General features: G+C 36.7%; 2 protein-coding genes across 5 annotated transcripts; one reads left to right on the top strand and one right to left on the bottom strand.

Moving 5' to 3' along the window:
* Window positions 1–951: 951 nt before the first annotated feature.
* On the top strand, window positions 952–5,814 carry LOC146488354 (uncharacterized). Of its 3 annotated transcripts, none has more exons than XM_085124019.1 (4): window positions 952–2,087; window positions 3,015–3,165; window positions 3,838–3,914; window positions 5,066–5,814. In XM_085124019.1, exons 2-4 carry the CDS (start codon window positions 3,039–3,041, stop codon window positions 5,399–5,401), a joined length of 540 nt encoding a protein of 179 aa, XP_084980145.1. In that variant the 5' UTR covers window positions 952–2,087; window positions 3,015–3,038; the 3' UTR covers window positions 5,402–5,814. The 3 variants fall into 3 exon arrangements, with proteins under 3 accessions (XP_084980145.1, XP_084980137.1, XP_084980129.1); XM_085124011.1 differs by having other exon boundaries at window positions 953–1,361; XM_085124003.1 differs by lacking the exon at window positions 952–2,087 and adding an exon at window positions 2,104–2,510.
* Window positions 4,736–14,208, bottom strand: LOC146488355 (zeta-crystallin-like). 2 transcript variants are annotated; one of them, XM_085123972.1, is made up of 8 exons: window positions 14,005–14,205; window positions 12,950–13,106; window positions 10,627–10,786; window positions 9,447–9,498; window positions 8,765–8,914; window positions 7,705–7,806; window positions 7,115–7,210; window positions 4,736–6,214 (listed from the first exon to the last, which is right to left on the bottom strand). In XM_085123972.1, the coding sequence occupies exons 1-8, from the start codon at window positions 14,101–14,103 to the stop codon at window positions 6,053–6,055; spliced, it is 978 nt and encodes a 325-aa protein (XP_084980098.1). In that variant the 5' UTR covers window positions 14,104–14,205; the 3' UTR covers window positions 4,736–6,052. The 2 variants fall into 2 exon arrangements, with proteins under 2 accessions (XP_084980098.1, XP_084980105.1); XM_085123979.1 differs by lacking the exon at window positions 12,950–13,106 and having other exon boundaries at window positions 10,627–10,790; window positions 14,005–14,208.
* Window positions 14,209–16,375: the final 2,167 nt, after the last annotated feature.

A 16,375-nucleotide genomic window follows, 5' to 3' on the forward strand; every position in this document is an offset into this window, starting at 1 on the left:
GGAGATAAATGTATCCGTGTATGCATATGTTACGATTTCAATCGTATTCTGGTTTATTCTTTCGGGGATAATTTCCTCAACATAAGGCGACCAAAATTATTCAGCACCCGTAATCCTCGTTACTAAAACTTAATTGTATGAATAGCTTAAATAACTACAAATATCACTAAAATATTAAAAGCAAAGGATGATGAGAATACAATGGTGATGATGACTTTCGCCTGACAACAAACATCCCAGAAACTATTAACAAACCAAAACTGGATCCTTATTAGTTTATGGCAGCAGCTCAGATTGCAGAATTCAAAGGCAGTTCACTGTTGCTATACAACATTGCAATGCCACAGATCAGTGAACAGGCCACTCATAACCCCCCTACTTAAATGTTCTTTGTTTGTATGACGTGTGCGAGATGGAGATTGGTCACACATGAAAACACAAGTGCAGTGAACCGGTGTGCGCTTCTGGCTTCAACAATGGCTTTACAAAGGAAACAACAGAGCTTCATCGTAAATTTCTAACACGTTACTCTATGATATTGATTTATACGGGTCACGATCTTTCACTGGCGCTAAAGAGGGTAGTAACGTCCACATTAAAACGAAGTGCTCAGATGTGTATACACTCGATTGCAAAAACGTTGACACCTAAAAGCATAAACCGTGAACGATGAGACCCAATGGCTTTATGGGTATAAGTGTACTACATTTATTTGTATAATATTATATTCTCGTGCGACGGTTGATGACCAAAATTAGTTGCACGCGGTGAATGATGGAAACTGTCAAAGCAAGTTGGCCAACAAGGACCAATTTGAGTGATATACTGCCTAAGTTCAAAACAGGCAATGAACTTAAGCAATATTTGGTAGAAAATTATTCGGAAGAATAAGTCAGCACTGTATTTTTTATTGCAAAGAATGAGAATGGTAAATTATTTATTATGGAAATGAGGTTAGGTTTAAACACTACCCACAAATCCGTTGGGTCTCAACGTTCACGGTTTATGCTTTTTAGGTGTCAACGTTTTTGCAATCGAGTGTAACTTGTGGATATGCCAGCCTCGATCTCATGAAATATCCGCTTCAATTTCTATTGAGGTGAACAATTTACATATTCACATCCACGTCCTCGAGTTACATGTTCGTCAAGAACGCTATAAGTTGCAGGATGTTTCTAATAGAAAACGTTTCTGATGGTAAAACATATGTAGAAAGGTAGAAAGCCGTGATCGACTTCACAACATGGCATTTAATTCAACGCAATATCTACCCTATTACACAATCCATTGGGAAGAACCACTCCATCAACTGCAGACAGAGCGTCCCACTTTGCCGCTAAGACAAAAGCGATGTAAGAAAGGTACGCTTCTTTCTGCTAATTTCGTTAAAAAATTGTTATTTACTAGTGGTATATATTGGTTTTAAAGCAGAAGGAACGTTATGTGGTTGAAATCTGGCAATGTTCAGGTACTAGCGAAAAACTTTTAAACGTTTCAATTCGTATGTTTCCCACACGTGTCCATTTTACTAATTTTCAGGTGCCTTTTCCAAAAGTTTCGATGTGTGGATAGTCACTACATGGCACATATCAAATTGAAATAAACCGTGTAAGATCCATTGCCTTCTATAATAAACGTCCTCGAGAATTGGTTGAAAACTTCATATTCTAGTCGAGAGGATTTGATGCTCTCTTGATTCTAATCGAGCAGCTCTCTCTCGTTAAAAAAAAACCACTGCCCTTTTCGCTTTCTAGCAAGTCAACAAGAAATGTCTAAGGGCAGTGACAGTACTTTTTATCACAATAAATTAGTTGCGTGTTGCTAACAAAAGCTTGTGAACTTTCGTTGGGAAATGGCTTCAAATGGGAGACAAACGGTGCCTAAATATGTGTCACTTCGCACAACAACTTCAGTGGCGTCGCTTGTACAAAACACTTACAACCAATCAGAACAAAAGGTGTCACAGAAGCTCCCGGATCTTACGATGAACCAATGAAACCAGAGAATGAACAAAATATATGGGGACCACCAACCATTCTTAGTTCGTCGGGTTTGCTGGGAAATAACAGTCCAAAATCGTAAATCAGGTAATTTTAGTCAGTTTTACGTCTATTTTATCTATTTCTGGTTGGAAGGTAACAAATCCAGAGAAGAAAAAATGATAAATTAGTCGGGGCTTAGATGTCAGTAATATGTAGGCCTTGATTGTATAGAAAGGCCGCTACCACAGGTGTGTGTAACGTGGTGTTCGGGAGCGAAAACCCGTGAAAGATTCAGCTCAGGTTTTGTACGTATTTAGGGAATTTCCTCATAAAAAACGTAAATTAAAGTTAAACATCGCTCCCTCGTTGCTCTTTCAACAGCCTGAGCGGTAGAAAATGTTCCAAAAATTTCTGTATAGTTTGCTAGTCGCATGCTTCATCTCCATAACGTCACGCATCGATAAGGGGCTTACTTCGAAATTTGCAAGCGATAAAACTCGACGACATCAACAGTACTGTAAAAGAGAGGTAAAGTTTGAGTATTTTTTTATATTTACGACTCGTGAAACAAAAGCGAGTTCGCTTGACTGAGTAATAGTACGAAGATCTAAATATGTTAATTTTTGGTTGAATTATGATTACATTTTCTAACCGGTCGTAGCAGAGTCTGAGACTAAAATTTAAGCAACAAGTACATATACGTAACACGACTTCTCAAGCCCAATAGAAGGTACACCAGTCACAACTACGTTAAAAAAAAAAAAAACAGTCAGGCTCCTTAAAAGCATAGTTATGTTCATCTTTGTTTGACATTTACAGTGGTTTCATCTTTGTCCTTGTTTAGCTTAGCTTTTAAACAGAGCAAAACCTTTAAAATAGTCCCAAGTTCACTTTTCTTTCTTTCTTACTTCCTACTTTTGTTTTTAGTCTCCTTTCTTGTTTTAATTTCTCTTTGAGGACATTTGGTAGAGTTCAATTTTATTAAGTAACCCTTTGCTTACACTGACTATATTCAAAATGGATTTTAAATAGGTAGCCAACTGCTCAAAGACAATCATGGGAAATCTGATCAGTTGCAACAAAACAACCCAACCTGCAAGGTCTGGTTGCACGTTTCCTGCATGCATTCCTTGTGTGAAGCGTGGGGGTAATAGCGAAGACTATTCACCACTACCTGTTGCAGGTAAGGCACTTAACAGGTTACCAAACATTCCCAGATGCGTTCTTGGGAAAACTGAATAACTGAATCGGCCATCCGTTGCCTTTTCAAAGAGAATGGCAAAAATAGAACCACCAGGGTGGCTTATTAAGCAAGTAACTATCTATTAATTTTTACTTATAACTTCAAACAGCTGTAATTAATTGCAACGATGTGATGGTCAATTTCAAGATTTCTCAATTAAGAACGGTGCCTACTAATACCGAGGTATTTTGTGCGGTTTATGACTATGCGGGAAAAGCAGATCTTAATTAACAAGGGCTATTGGAATCCAAGAAAGAAAATTGGGGGTAACCTCACATTTTTCAAAGACAATTAAGCAACAATAATTCAAAAAAGCAGTAACATAAAAATCAATGTATGGCGTTTTCTTTCTTTCTTTCTTTTTTTTTTTTTACATATTGAAGAAGCTTTATTTTCTCTGAAAAATGCATGGTTACCCCCAGTTTTCTTTTTGGATACCAAGAGCACTTGCTAAATTCTTCTTTCTCCGCAGTTTCAAACGGCCAAAAATATTCCTGTATTAGTAGCCACCACCTATAGGAAACCATAGTATCTCGAGATGAGCAGAACGTATGCGCAGTAGCAAAAGTGGACGTTCTCAAAATTACTTCTCTTTTCAACTTTACGGAACAGATTGTGATTCTGACGAACTCTCAGATAACAGAGAAATGGTAGATACCTCTTCAGAGACAAATGATCATGGCGATCAGGTTAAGTCACACACCAGTCACTGTGCATGTTATCCTTTTTGGAAGGTATCTGGTTATGCCTCAAGGTGTGGAACAACATCAGAAACCAACCAGAATTGCCCTTGTACCATCTATTGCCCCCGCCCCCTTCGCACCATGAGCCAACCGCACAACTTACGTAGCAACAACAATATTGCTCTGCCATACTGTAGAACAGAAAGATTTAAAAGGAGTTGTTTTTTTTTTTTTCAGCTATGTTGTAAGTAACAAACAAGTTTCCATTTCATATAAATGTTAATTTTAATGATTTTGAAAGTTTTGTAAATAGATTCGATTAAATTGTAATTTCCTTTCAAAGAATTGTAATCCCAGTCCCTCGCGTGTAGTTTTTAAATCAGAAACTGTAAGTTGTTCCACGTGATTTTAAAACACATCGTAATTCACCTCCGAGTGCCAGTATGTGATTGAATACTTATTAATTAAATAATGTTACAAGAGGGAGCTGAGCGCGTAACTTCCATCTACAGTTGGAGCTAAGAGGTAAAAATAGTACCGAGAGACATCAAGGTTGTTTTAATGCTGCTGTTGTTGTTGTTAATTTGTGTGCTTGCTTGTTTTCGTTTTCTTCAAATACTTTGAACTCAATTTAATTTCCGATTTTGAAACTACAATGTTTTCCCTGACAAACTTCAGAAAATGCGTAGGATTACATTTGTCTACAACTACCAGACTCCTTCTGGTTTTTTATTTTATTATTATTATTATTATTATTATTATTATTATTATTATTATTATTATTATTATTATTATTATTATTATTATTATTTTGTGTGTGTGTGCGAATTCGGGCTATTGCTGTTTTACTACCTTCAGGGAATGCAAGATTTGGATTTGCTAAGCAAAACGGTAGTTGTAGACAGCTGACGTCATCAGGAAAATGGCCTATTGGTTAGCTTTACTTGTGTATCTGGTAGAAGGCTCAACTTCCGCTGTTCACACGGGGTAAGCGTGGCTCACTTCCCAAAAATTGGCTGGTGATTGACCAAATGTTGATATTGGAAATAAGATGGTCCACAATGTATAATGTTAACTGTAGATAGCTTTTCAGGCTAGAGAAACAGGTATTATAAATTACGTACACAGCAATAACAACAATTTATTCCTGTGTTGTAGATCTTTACTTGTCTGAAATGCCTTTAGACCTGGAAAATTTACTTATAAAGAAACTTGACGTACGCCGAGAGGACCGTCTTTACGGCTGGGAAAAAGTGGGCACTGCCTTTGGAATCGAAAAGGTTGACCTCGAGTATCTGGAGACATCATACCAAAGAAAAGGAGGAAGCCCTACCAAGGATCTGTTGGATATGCTTGGTTGTCAGGGGAAAAAAATGTCTGATCTAGTAAATGTTCTAAAAAGTCCAACAGTCGACTACCCAGACATTGCGTTATTAATACAAACGCATGTGAAGCAGTTCTTAAATCAATGTAATAGCACTTTTAAGAAGTGAATTTCCTATTATACCTTAAAGAAATAATTTATTACACCTAAAATAGCCTGTAGGTAACCACCTTGGTTTTCTATTGAGTAACAACAGGCTAAGATTATTGTGCTGAGAAATGACTGTTATTTCTAATGAAACAGAATATTTGTTTTTAATATTGTCATGTATGCATGATATTATAGCAAAAAATACTATTTTTCATGCAAACGTTTAAAATAACAGCTTTTCAAGTCAGACTGTGAACATTTCAACGCGATGTCTACCTAAAATTGCTATGACTGTATAAACATACCTGAAAACCGTTTGTTGAATAATATCCTCAAAGACGTTTTTAAAAGTGAATATTCTTATAATATATTAATTAAAAGCCCGTGTTTACTGTTACACAAATAATAAAAATTAATGTGACTGCTATGAAATACTGCATTACCCGACTATTTTGACTGGGTTGATTAGACATGTACATTATAATTCTTCAAAATACTGAATACAGTTTTCCAATGTAATCTGGTGTTGCAAACAACTGAAATATTTTATAAGAGAGATGACTCATTGCTAGTAGTAAAATTGGTCAGTAAATGCACATCATTTCAATCAATTAACTGAATGCATGTGATACTTATCAACAGCATGACCTTTCTGTCACGCACTTTTCTACTAGGGTACCAACACCACTTTTCCCTTTGCCCCTTCGCCTTCTATAATGTCCCTGTGTGCTTCTGAAGCTTGGGTTAATTGGTACTCCTGTCCCACAATTGGGTTTAAAAATCCTGCCTGCGTTCCGGCAGCTATTGCCGCTGCCATCTCCTGCTTCTCATCCTAAAGATACACAAGAAACAAAATGGTTGGTAGTTTGTTCAACAAACAATGTTGTGTGTTGAAAAGGTAGAGTCATGCCCACATTAGCCAAGAGCTCCACACCACCTGCACTTAACTTAAGCTCAAAAACATGTAATTACATGTCGGAGGTTTGATCTTATGACCACTGAATGAGGTTTAGTAACACTCAGTCTGATTTATGCCCCACAAATTGCATTCCATTTGTAGTTTTCAGAAGGTCTGTTTTCATTAAAGTGTGCCACGTTATTTGCCCTTTTTTCCCCCATAATTATTTAGCAGCCAGTTGCTCCAATGGTAGATAAAAATTTTAAACAGAACTACACCCTGTATTTCCCGGTTTGAAGAACTACTACAAACCGGTAGCAAATAATCATGTTCAAAACAGCACATCAAAATGCCAGGTAATAAAAAATAGTCTCATGCACCACATTTGGCACCCTAAGGTAAAAATGGAATGAGTTATTGAGGAGTGCGCAATCAATATTGTATCTCAGGTATGGTGTGCCCCCAAAATTTTAGCAGAAAAATGGCCCTGGACATCGCACTTTTGTAGTAAACATTGTATGTTAAAGGTCAGGTGGGAAAGTAAAGGTTCAATTATCACACGACTCTTCTACCTATTTTTAGCCTTTCAGATTTCAAAAGTGATCTTATAACCTTCTTCAAACCTCAATGACTTTCCATTCTTCTTAGTTTACGCAGTTGGAGTGTATTTGTGAAGTCTTGCTGTAACTTGTAATGAAAACTGACGTTACTTTAATAATACACTATATACCGTATACAGGGTCCCATTTATATCAGCTCTGTTGAATTGGAAATTTCCTGTCAAATTTATTTGGTTAATAAAAAAATGATCTTTATTAATACACTTGTTAATACCTCAGTAGCCTGACCTAACATGACACCAACAATACTGGACTCCTTAGCCATCGTATCTCGCGGATTAATTTCAATTGTTCCTCTGTTGCCAACAACCTGGAAAATTGTTGATTATGAATATCATATACATTGGGTATAACTGATTATGGGCCTGGTGAGTGCTAATTGCAAGCTTCAGCTGTACATGATTTTCCTTTTGTTCTTTTTGTTTGGTTTTGTTGTTGCTTTTGTTTTTGTTTTGTCTGAACATAGACAAATTATGATTGTAGTTTCACTTACAGAATTTATTTTCCTGGCCGTAGAGTTTTCTCAGAGAAAACAACCTCATTACATTCCTTCTACCTGCTTTTTTAGGGGGAAACAATGGTGTTCGTTTTGTAACCCACGACAATTAAATCTGAGGGGATGCTTATTTTAAGGGGTCCTGAAACTTTAGGCCATAGAACTCTTTAAAATAGTCATGAACAACAAACCACCATCAAACAACACAAGAGTCAGCAGAGGTTCTTTCAAATTGATAAACACGCAGTACAGTCCACAGTAGCTTGATCTACATGGCTGTACTGTAACATACATAAACTGAGGCATACCCCAATGCGCCCCTTTACTGCAACAAGCTGAAGATCTTTTCTGAGACTGACATTTGCCAGCATCTCTACAATAACATCAGCACCACGACCACCAGTTGCATCCTGGAACAACAAAACATTTATGAGAGTGATCATTAAAGTTGTGATGTAATAATACAACAGAATTTGAATCCATGACCTTTGTCATACTGATACCATGCAAGACTGAGCTATATACATGTACACCTTGTACTAAAGCCCTTGGGGACTTGGAGCCATGAAAATGACAATGAGTAATCAGGAAAAAATTCGATTACTTCTTATATTTTAACCAGCAAAAAAGAATACATAAATCCATCGATAAAAGAATACACAAAAACGATTCTCAGAGCTGTGGTGCAAAAAGAACAGTTGTAAATAACTATTTGCAAGAAATAATTAAAACTTTTATGTGTCTTATTTGGAACTGCTCTCAAGCTGGCTTGACAATTTAAATATCCCTGCAGCTGTAAATTGTAAATTCTTAAACAAAAGGTTTCCATAAATTGTAAATTTCTACAATATATCTGATTTTATCATATCTCAGTACGTGTGGTCTGATTGGTCAATTTTGTGGGCCGTATTTCACTACAGGGCCCACTAAATTTGAAAGTTTTCCTTTCCATGCCCCGTGTAACCTCAGAGATATAATAAACACCTTACTCTAAACCTCGCTTTCTTGGTCTGTAACGTAAGTTACAGATCCTCATAGCTTACAGTACAGACCTTGAACTTGGTTAGAAAAAGGTATTTATTCATGTGCATGAAATAGCATGCTCAAAAATAAAGTGAACACATGTACAACTCAAGTAATTATTATATTCCATGTACATGAACTACTTCAGAGGAGCATGTGAGTTCAGTTTTTTTTTTTTTTTTTTAAGATTTGTGTCCTTTCAAAGCAAGGTTTCCATCAATAATCTCACAATATTTCAACTTGGTTGCCGCAGCTGTACACTTTCAGTTCAAATAGCTTAATTAATTGACACTAACCATATAACAAACAGAGTGAAATTTTAAAAAGTTATAACAGTAGCCCCACCAGAATGTTTTGAACATATCCCTCTTGTCTGTGGTTAAACACCAGAGATGCACCAGCTTGTTTCACGGCCTTTTCACCATCACTGGTTCCTGCAGTTCCAAGAACTCTCATTCCATAAGCACTCGCCAACTGCACAGCTGCTAAGCCAACCTGAATAACATAAAATTCATAATGGAAATGGAGTTTACAAAACTAAAATAATTATTGCATCTTAAAATTTGAAACAAAAAAGAAAGGATTTTCAACTTGTTTAACATTTTTCTTATCAGTTAATTACCTTCAGCTTGCAAAAATTTCAGTCACTTTCTGCTAATCGCATCTGTCACATTATTTATGTCAAATTTACTTTGAAAATATACCTCAACAGAACTGTAATATATTGTACATGTATACATTGTATACATAGGGAATAAAATGTGGGGTGTAACTCATAGCTTACAAAAGATTTCCAAATTCATTTGCCATTTGCATTTATTCATTTATAATTTATTTCTTTTTTGGTCAGTCTGCCATTTTAGCTGCAGTACTAATTTAATTAATATCAATATGAAATAAATTACATTGCAAGGCTGCATTCCTATTGCTGACATTGCCAAATACAAATTGTACAATTGAAATACATGTATCTCACAAAGTATCCTGGCTACCAGGAAAGAAATGTATTTGTTGTGTGTATACTTACCCCACCACTTGCTCCATGGATTAAAACAGTCTCTCCTGCCTTAGCTCGCAGCCTGTGTGTAATAAAGCACAATAAAGCACAATAAAGAATTGTAAATAAGTTTTAATAGCTTCTTTTAACCTGTAAATAGCATTTTACTTGGAATATTTCAATAAAAATTATTTATTATTATTATTATTATTATTATTATTATTATTATTATTATTATTATTATTATTATTATTATTATTTATTATTATTATTATTATTATTATTATTATTATTATTATTTATTATTATTATTATTATTATTATTATTATTATTATTATTATTATTATTATTATTATTATTATTATTATTATTATTATTATTTATTATTATTATTATTATTATTATTATTTATTATTATTATTATTATTATTATTATTATTATTATTGTCATTGCTATCATCATCACCATCATCACAATTACCACCTCATCACTATCAGAGCCAACATCACTTATCACCACTGTCACAGTCATGCAGCTTATTCTACAGTGTGCATGGCACTGTAAAAATATACCAAAAATAAAATATTGGTGCACATAACATTTGAACTAGTGGCACCCAAATTTAGTGAGGAAGGCTTCTCTATGTTCCTATTACAAAGAGGTTTTGTTGGCAACTGGATAGATTGATGACCATGGTCAATTTTGAAACCATTCTCAGACAGCACTACACAACCCTCACCTTTATCACCATGAATGTCACTACATGTATAATTACTAGAAAGTTTATTCTAGACAGCTGCAGTGCATGATTACATAATATTGGTGCTAATTATTTACATGACCATGTGGTATGTGGCACACAAATTTCACTTAAAGCAAGTCTGTGACAAGTGAACTTTGACTAATTGAGCCAACATGGTCAAATTTGATCTCATTCTATATGTACGTATACTAAATGGCCTTACAATGCTAAACTACACGTACAACTTTGAACTAGTATCAATGCAAGTTACAAAAAGCTCCATATCTCAAAAATAATGTTGCCATTTTACACCACAAATTTATCAGGTATTCTTAAGTTCTGTGTAAGGAGTTTTTATCTCTTGGGCCCCCTTGAAATAAGGCCCTCCCAACCTCTAAAGAGGGCATACTGGGCCGTAGAACAACAACCAATTGAACAGAGCCTACTGTCATTATCATCGCCATACCTCTGAAATAGTGCCCTGTAAGCTGTATAATAAGGCACATAAATTGCTGCTCCTTGGCTGAAGGAAATGCGGTCAGGCAATAGACGAACGCTGTTGGCATTGCACAGAGCATACTCAGCGTATGTCCCTGATATGCTTCCACACACATACACACGATCCCCTTCCTGGTGAGAAGAATATCACACAACAGAATGAATATCCTGGGAGAAGAGGGTGTCCAAACAAACTTGTAGGATGTACATACTTGTAAATGCTCTGTGGGAGCAGTATGGATATTTTCTGGAATAATGAATACATTCTTCCAAGCAATAGAATTTAATGGCCTTAGCTCCCATGAGTCTCCTGTAGCTCAGTGGTAGAGCATTCGAACTAGTAATCAGAAGATCTTAGGTTCGACTCCTGATAGGAGCATGGTTTTTTTTTTTTTTTTTTGCGAGTATGCCTGTGTCACTTTCTAGAATTATAATACATCATTCTCAATAAGTATTCATTATTTTATTTTTCTCAGAGTGTGGAGGGGGGATTGAAGGTTGGTTCACATCTTTAGTTTGGATTGATGTTAGTATCCATTTGTGTCATGTTCATTGACTTAAACAATTAAATCTGGTTCAGAAAAAGCTATCTAATACCATAATAATAATAATAATAATAATAATAATAATAATAATAATTTTATTAATTTATATTGCGCAAGTATCAATATAAATTTTCAATTGCGCATTACAATATGATCATGAAACAAAAATATATATATATATATATATATATATAAATACAAATATCAATTCAAATTTAAATATATAAATGCTATAAAAAGGCTTGTCGTCAATTTTCTCGTCAGTTTTTTCATCATAATAGATTGATAATCATCATCATAGCCATCATGTTCCTCATCAGAGTAGGCAGTGTGGTCTAGTGGTTAGGGCGCCGCACTTGAAATCAGGAGGACCCAGGTTCAAATCCCATAACAAGTCCAAGTCCCCACATAACAGCAATTGGGTATTCAAAACACAAAGAAAGGATCATTTATCTTTATGTTATCATGCCTACTGTAAGTCATTATGTTCCTGTTCATATGGCTTACCAGTATTCAATGAATACATTCTTCCAAGCAATAGAATTTAATGGCCTTAGCTCCCATGAGTCTCCTGTAGCTCAGTGGTAGAGCATTCGAACTAGTAATCAGAAGATCTTAGGTTCGACTCCTGATGGGAGCATGGTTTTTTTTTTTTTTTGCGAGTATGCCTGTGTCACTTTCTAGAATTATAATACATCATTCTCAATAAGTAATCGTTATTTTATTTTTCTCAGAGTGTGGAGGGGGGATTGACGGTTGGTTCACATCTTTAGTTTGGATTGATGTTAGTATCCATTTGTGTCATGTTCATCGACTAAAACAATTAAACCTGGTTCAGAAAAAGCTATCTAATACCATAATAATAATAATAATAATCATTTATTTTTGTTTTTCTTTTATTTGAGGGAGTTTTCGCATAGGGCTAACCTCCAAACTTCCTTTTCTAGAAGTACTTTTCTTCTTAGTTTTATTTAGTCTGCTTCTGGAATAAATAAAGTATGTATGTATGTATGTATGTATGTATGTATGTATGTATGTATGTATGTATGTATGTATGTATGTATGTATGTATGTATGTATGTATGTATGTATGTATGTATGTATGTATGTATGTATGTATGTATGTAAAGGTGTTTTAAACCTTTCGTACCCTCATGCCATTGCATGTATACACTGTCTGTATATGTCGCTAGTATGATCTTTGCAGTTGTGTTCCCACTACAACTGCAATTGTTCAGTCATGTTGTTTGATTCATACTTTTGCCACAACACATTGATATAAGGTGTTTTGTGCATTAATTTTGTGTCACCTTAACTTGCTACCCTTTCTCCCCATCATTTTGCCACTTAAGTGTAAACCTGGCTTTATTAAATCACAGGGCGGTTATTACAACTATAATAAATTACTACATATAAAGAACCATAACCCCCCCCCCCCCCAAAAAAAAAAAAAAAAATTGGAGGACCTTCATTTACAGGGAATATATTATTATGACAAATAAACTTGATGCTGTAAGCATGATAATTTGACAAGTTTGTAAAGGGTGTCTAGTAGGATGCAACATTCTACAGAAAATCTAATGGAAGTTATGGGTTGTGCCATAATTTATTAATATTGAAGAAGACAGTAGGCAAATCAAAAATACATTTCATCCATAACTGACTTGTAACTACAGCTGTATAGGCACTCTTGCACTGCCAGTCATTACTGGTCTGAAGAAGAATGATGATTGATCTTTCATTAACTTGCCTTTACTTGTTTAACTCCCTCACCCACACTGTGTACCACTCCAGCTCCATCTGAGCCCGGTGTATAGGGAAGTGTTGGTTTCCTAGCATAAGTACCACTTCTGATGTAAGTATCTACAGGATTGACACCAGCTGCTGCTATTTTAACCAATACCTGGATGTCAGAAAATAACGTCATGATTTAATTCAAAATACTTGGTGAAGAGTGGCGCAGGAATACGTAATAATTATGCCTCCGTCAATATTACAACAGTGCCCCCTCCTCCCCCTCTTTGGAATTAGGATTTTTTTTTTTTTAATGAACTAGCAAATGCCTCACAGCCAGGAAAAACTAGTGGTGCAAATGCCCCGGGGTAGTGGCTCAAAAAACGTTTTATTTTCTTCATTTCTTGTCTTATTTTCAATGAAATCTAAGCTTATTCAGGTCAAATTTAGTCCTAGCTAGGTTTTGTTTCTCATAGTGTTGCCGAAAAAAATTGGTGATTCTGCAGCTGTAGCATACCATTTATGCCCTACCTACATGTAGATGCATTCAATACAAAACCTTCATGTACTGTATAATTGCCAATGAATTGGTCATTTTAAAAGAGGTGACAATGCTTCAAGGTGAAAAAAGTGGGATGGTCAAATGCCCTGGGGTAATTGGGTGGAAGACTCTAATGCCCATACCTGGGATGGACAGTGTGGGAAAATGCCCCACTTTTGCCTGGGTGGGGGAGGGGGGGGTCACCAATGATGGCTGGAATATACTGATGCATTATTTATACTACAATAACAGACCAAAAGGCCTGGGATGAATCTGTGAACTGGAAAGAATAAAACTGTGTACAAGTTCCTTGGTGGGGATTAGTGTGATGAAGAAAATTTGACGTCACTCAGGGAACTTTGAATGGTAAATTAAAAGGGGGTCGGGAGCCGCGACTCCACAACTGATTTGATGGTCATTATACAAGTATGTAGCTTTCTAGTTCCTAACATATACGGTGTATTGCTGTTTATGTAACATAAGATCAATGAGAACATGCCCCATTACAAACGAACCAAGCTCTCACCTGCCCACTGGAAACACTAGGGACTGGTACATCCGCCAGGAGTTTCAGAACTTCAGGTCCACCGAACGAAGACACACGAATTGCCCTCATGACCTTCATGATGCTTGCAATTTGCCAATGTGGTCAGCTTTTCCAAGCGACACGTCACGGAGCCAAAACGCGCGGCACATGTAATCTTCTCGAACCGAAACCCGTTTGTGTGACCGCACTACCCAGAAGTCGCTCTGGTTGTCTTTGTAACGCAACTCACTCCTAGCTCCCCTCTGTCGTTCATGTAGGTCGTCACGACGTCTTCAGAAACTCCGTTCAACTCCCGACTTTCCGATTCAGATTTAAGGAAATCAATTTACGCTTTTTCGTACGGGAGCTACAACATATTCAAGGATCTAAAGTTGTCTTTTATTCGCTGTGCATCGCACAATGATTAATATAAATTTAATGATTAATTAAATTTTCAGACAGTCAGGATGTGAGATTCAGAGATTGAGCTGTAGCGAAAGACCAGCAAAAAATTATTTGAAGCGTGTCTAGGTTCTAGTCTGAGAGTCACGCAGCACTTGGGCTGTCACAGAACACTTACCAGCTAGAAGTGGGGACAAATCTAGGTTTCGACACTGACTAGCTAGCATACTTCTAACTGGGAGCCCGAGACTTTAGCATTAGAATAGACTGCGACACGTGCGAAATTGGACTAAGATTCCAATCGCCTCCCCTTATAAACGGTTGTGTATAGTTAGGTGTAGGAGACTAAAGCATAGGTTTCTGTCTGTTGCTTTCTTTGACTAACGTTCAGAACTCAACACAGTGCAAAACGAGACATCTTTATTCACAAACTGTCATATCTATAGTCTCCTTCGCAGCCGCTCGGGCCGGAGTCACGTAACGCGATGGAGAGCGATGCGTGACTCCGGCCCGAGCGGCTACAAAGAAGACTAATCTCAATCTATACAATGAATGACAAACATAAAGGCATTTGCAAAAGGAGCATTTAATTGGTACAGAATTTTTTTTTTTCTTGAACCCAGATGCATGTAAAATTGTTTATTCTGAAGCATTTATCGAGAGAATCAGAGGGGAGGAATAATTTAGGGACAAACGGGAATCTTTTCATAAGATCAATGCATTTCAAACATACTGAGGGATTCTTAACATTTGGTATCAGTGTATCTCATAGACGGCTGAGTCATTGAAGACCATTGAATTCCTTAAGCAAACGTATATAATTTTCAGTTAAAACTAGTATAGTATAGTAACTGCATTATAAGTATTTAGCACCACAGTGCTAATTGAGGACATTCTCAACTAGTGAAACCAAATATGCCGAGAAACGACACATAAAATTGTTGAAAATCCACCGACTGGCGGGAAGCAGACATTTACAGATTTGTAATCAGGACTACACATGTACCGTGAAGCAAATCCAAGTGGTCAGAGCGGGACTTGAACCTGCGATCTCCGTCCAAACCACTAGGCCACGCCGCCGCCTCCCTATAAAGTATCACCCTCGCTTGAACAAACCAGGAAGCGGATGGTGAGATGCTGTCTCTCCGGTGTGGTTGAGCGCTGCTACAACACTGCTTTGTGGCTACCCCGAGTTTGTGGCTAGCCTCTTTCAGGCTCCACAATGACAGTAACTGGTGAAGCATTTCGCTTTCCTCTTCAGTTTAAATTCGCCGGTCCCACGGCAATCTCATGCATGTAGTCGTCAGTAGGCTTCTTTGTCGCACGATGAAAGCTACCGGTTAGTTTTCACGCGTTATTCACGCTAGCGCGTGAAGACATGTCCGCACCAACTTACTTTAAGTTATGCAAACAGTCTTCCAATTAGTGCCTTATTCAATAAGCAATCAAGTGTGTCGCCTACAACAAATGATACTGCTCGCATTTGCATGCCGTCTGCACTTGAACGAGTTTGTGATCAACCGGAGTTACTTAACACCCGAACAAAACAAATGTTTCTTGTTTCTAGAAGATTTTGAAGTGTATTCGCGGAAGACAAATACCCCGATCGCGTGTAGTTGATTGCAAGGTAAGTCATCACTCGATATAATTACGCTGGGGTATAACAAATAGTAATAATTTAAACAGTAGTTTGTTTGTCAAAGGCTTTATAACCAACAGCGACAAAAGCACTGAAACTGATAGAGATTTGCCTTCTCGCGGTCTTCCTAAGGGACGAAAACTATACTCAGTGGAAATAATTCAATTACATATCTCTTAATATTTATTTGTGTCTATATAGTAACAGATCAATTCACTTCTTACTTATTGAACAGACCGCTAGAAGCTAATAACGGAGAAGTCATTGAAGCAAAACGCAGTGTTTGTTGCAAAACACTTGACTGATTATACTGACTGACGCGTGGCCAAA

Source organism: Pavona decussata, unplaced genomic scaffold, assembly GCF_977016875.1.
Source record: "Pavona decussata unplaced genomic scaffold, jaPavDecu1.1 SCAFFOLD_11, whole genome shotgun sequence".
Lineage (NCBI taxonomy): Eukaryota > Metazoa > Cnidaria > Anthozoa > Scleractinia > Agariciidae > Pavona > Pavona decussata.

Coding starts and splice junctions, on each gene's coding strand:
- LOC146488355 (XM_085123972.1), bottom strand. CDS start 14,103: ATGAAGGTCATGAGGGCAATTCGTGTGTCTTCGTTCGGTGGACCTGAA. Junction 13,107..14,004: donor CTAGTGTTTCCAGTGGGCAG/GTGAGAGCTTGG, acceptor TCTGACATCCAG/GTATTGGTTAAAATAGCAGC. Junction 6,215..7,114: donor TGTTAGGTCAGGCTACTGAG/GTATTAACAAGT, acceptor GTGTATCTTTAG/GATGAGAAGCAGGAGATGGC.
- LOC146488354 (XM_085124003.1), top strand. CDS start 2,379: ATGTTCCAAAAATTTCTGTATAGTTTGCTAGTCGCATGCTTCATCTCC. Junction 2,511..3,014: donor AACAGTACTGTAAAAGAGAG/GTAAAGTTTGAG, acceptor GATTTTAAATAG/GTAGCCAACTGCTCAAAGAC. Junction 3,166..3,837: donor TTCACCACTACCTGTTGCAG/GTAAGGCACTTA, acceptor TTTACGGAACAG/ATTGTGATTCTGACGAACTC.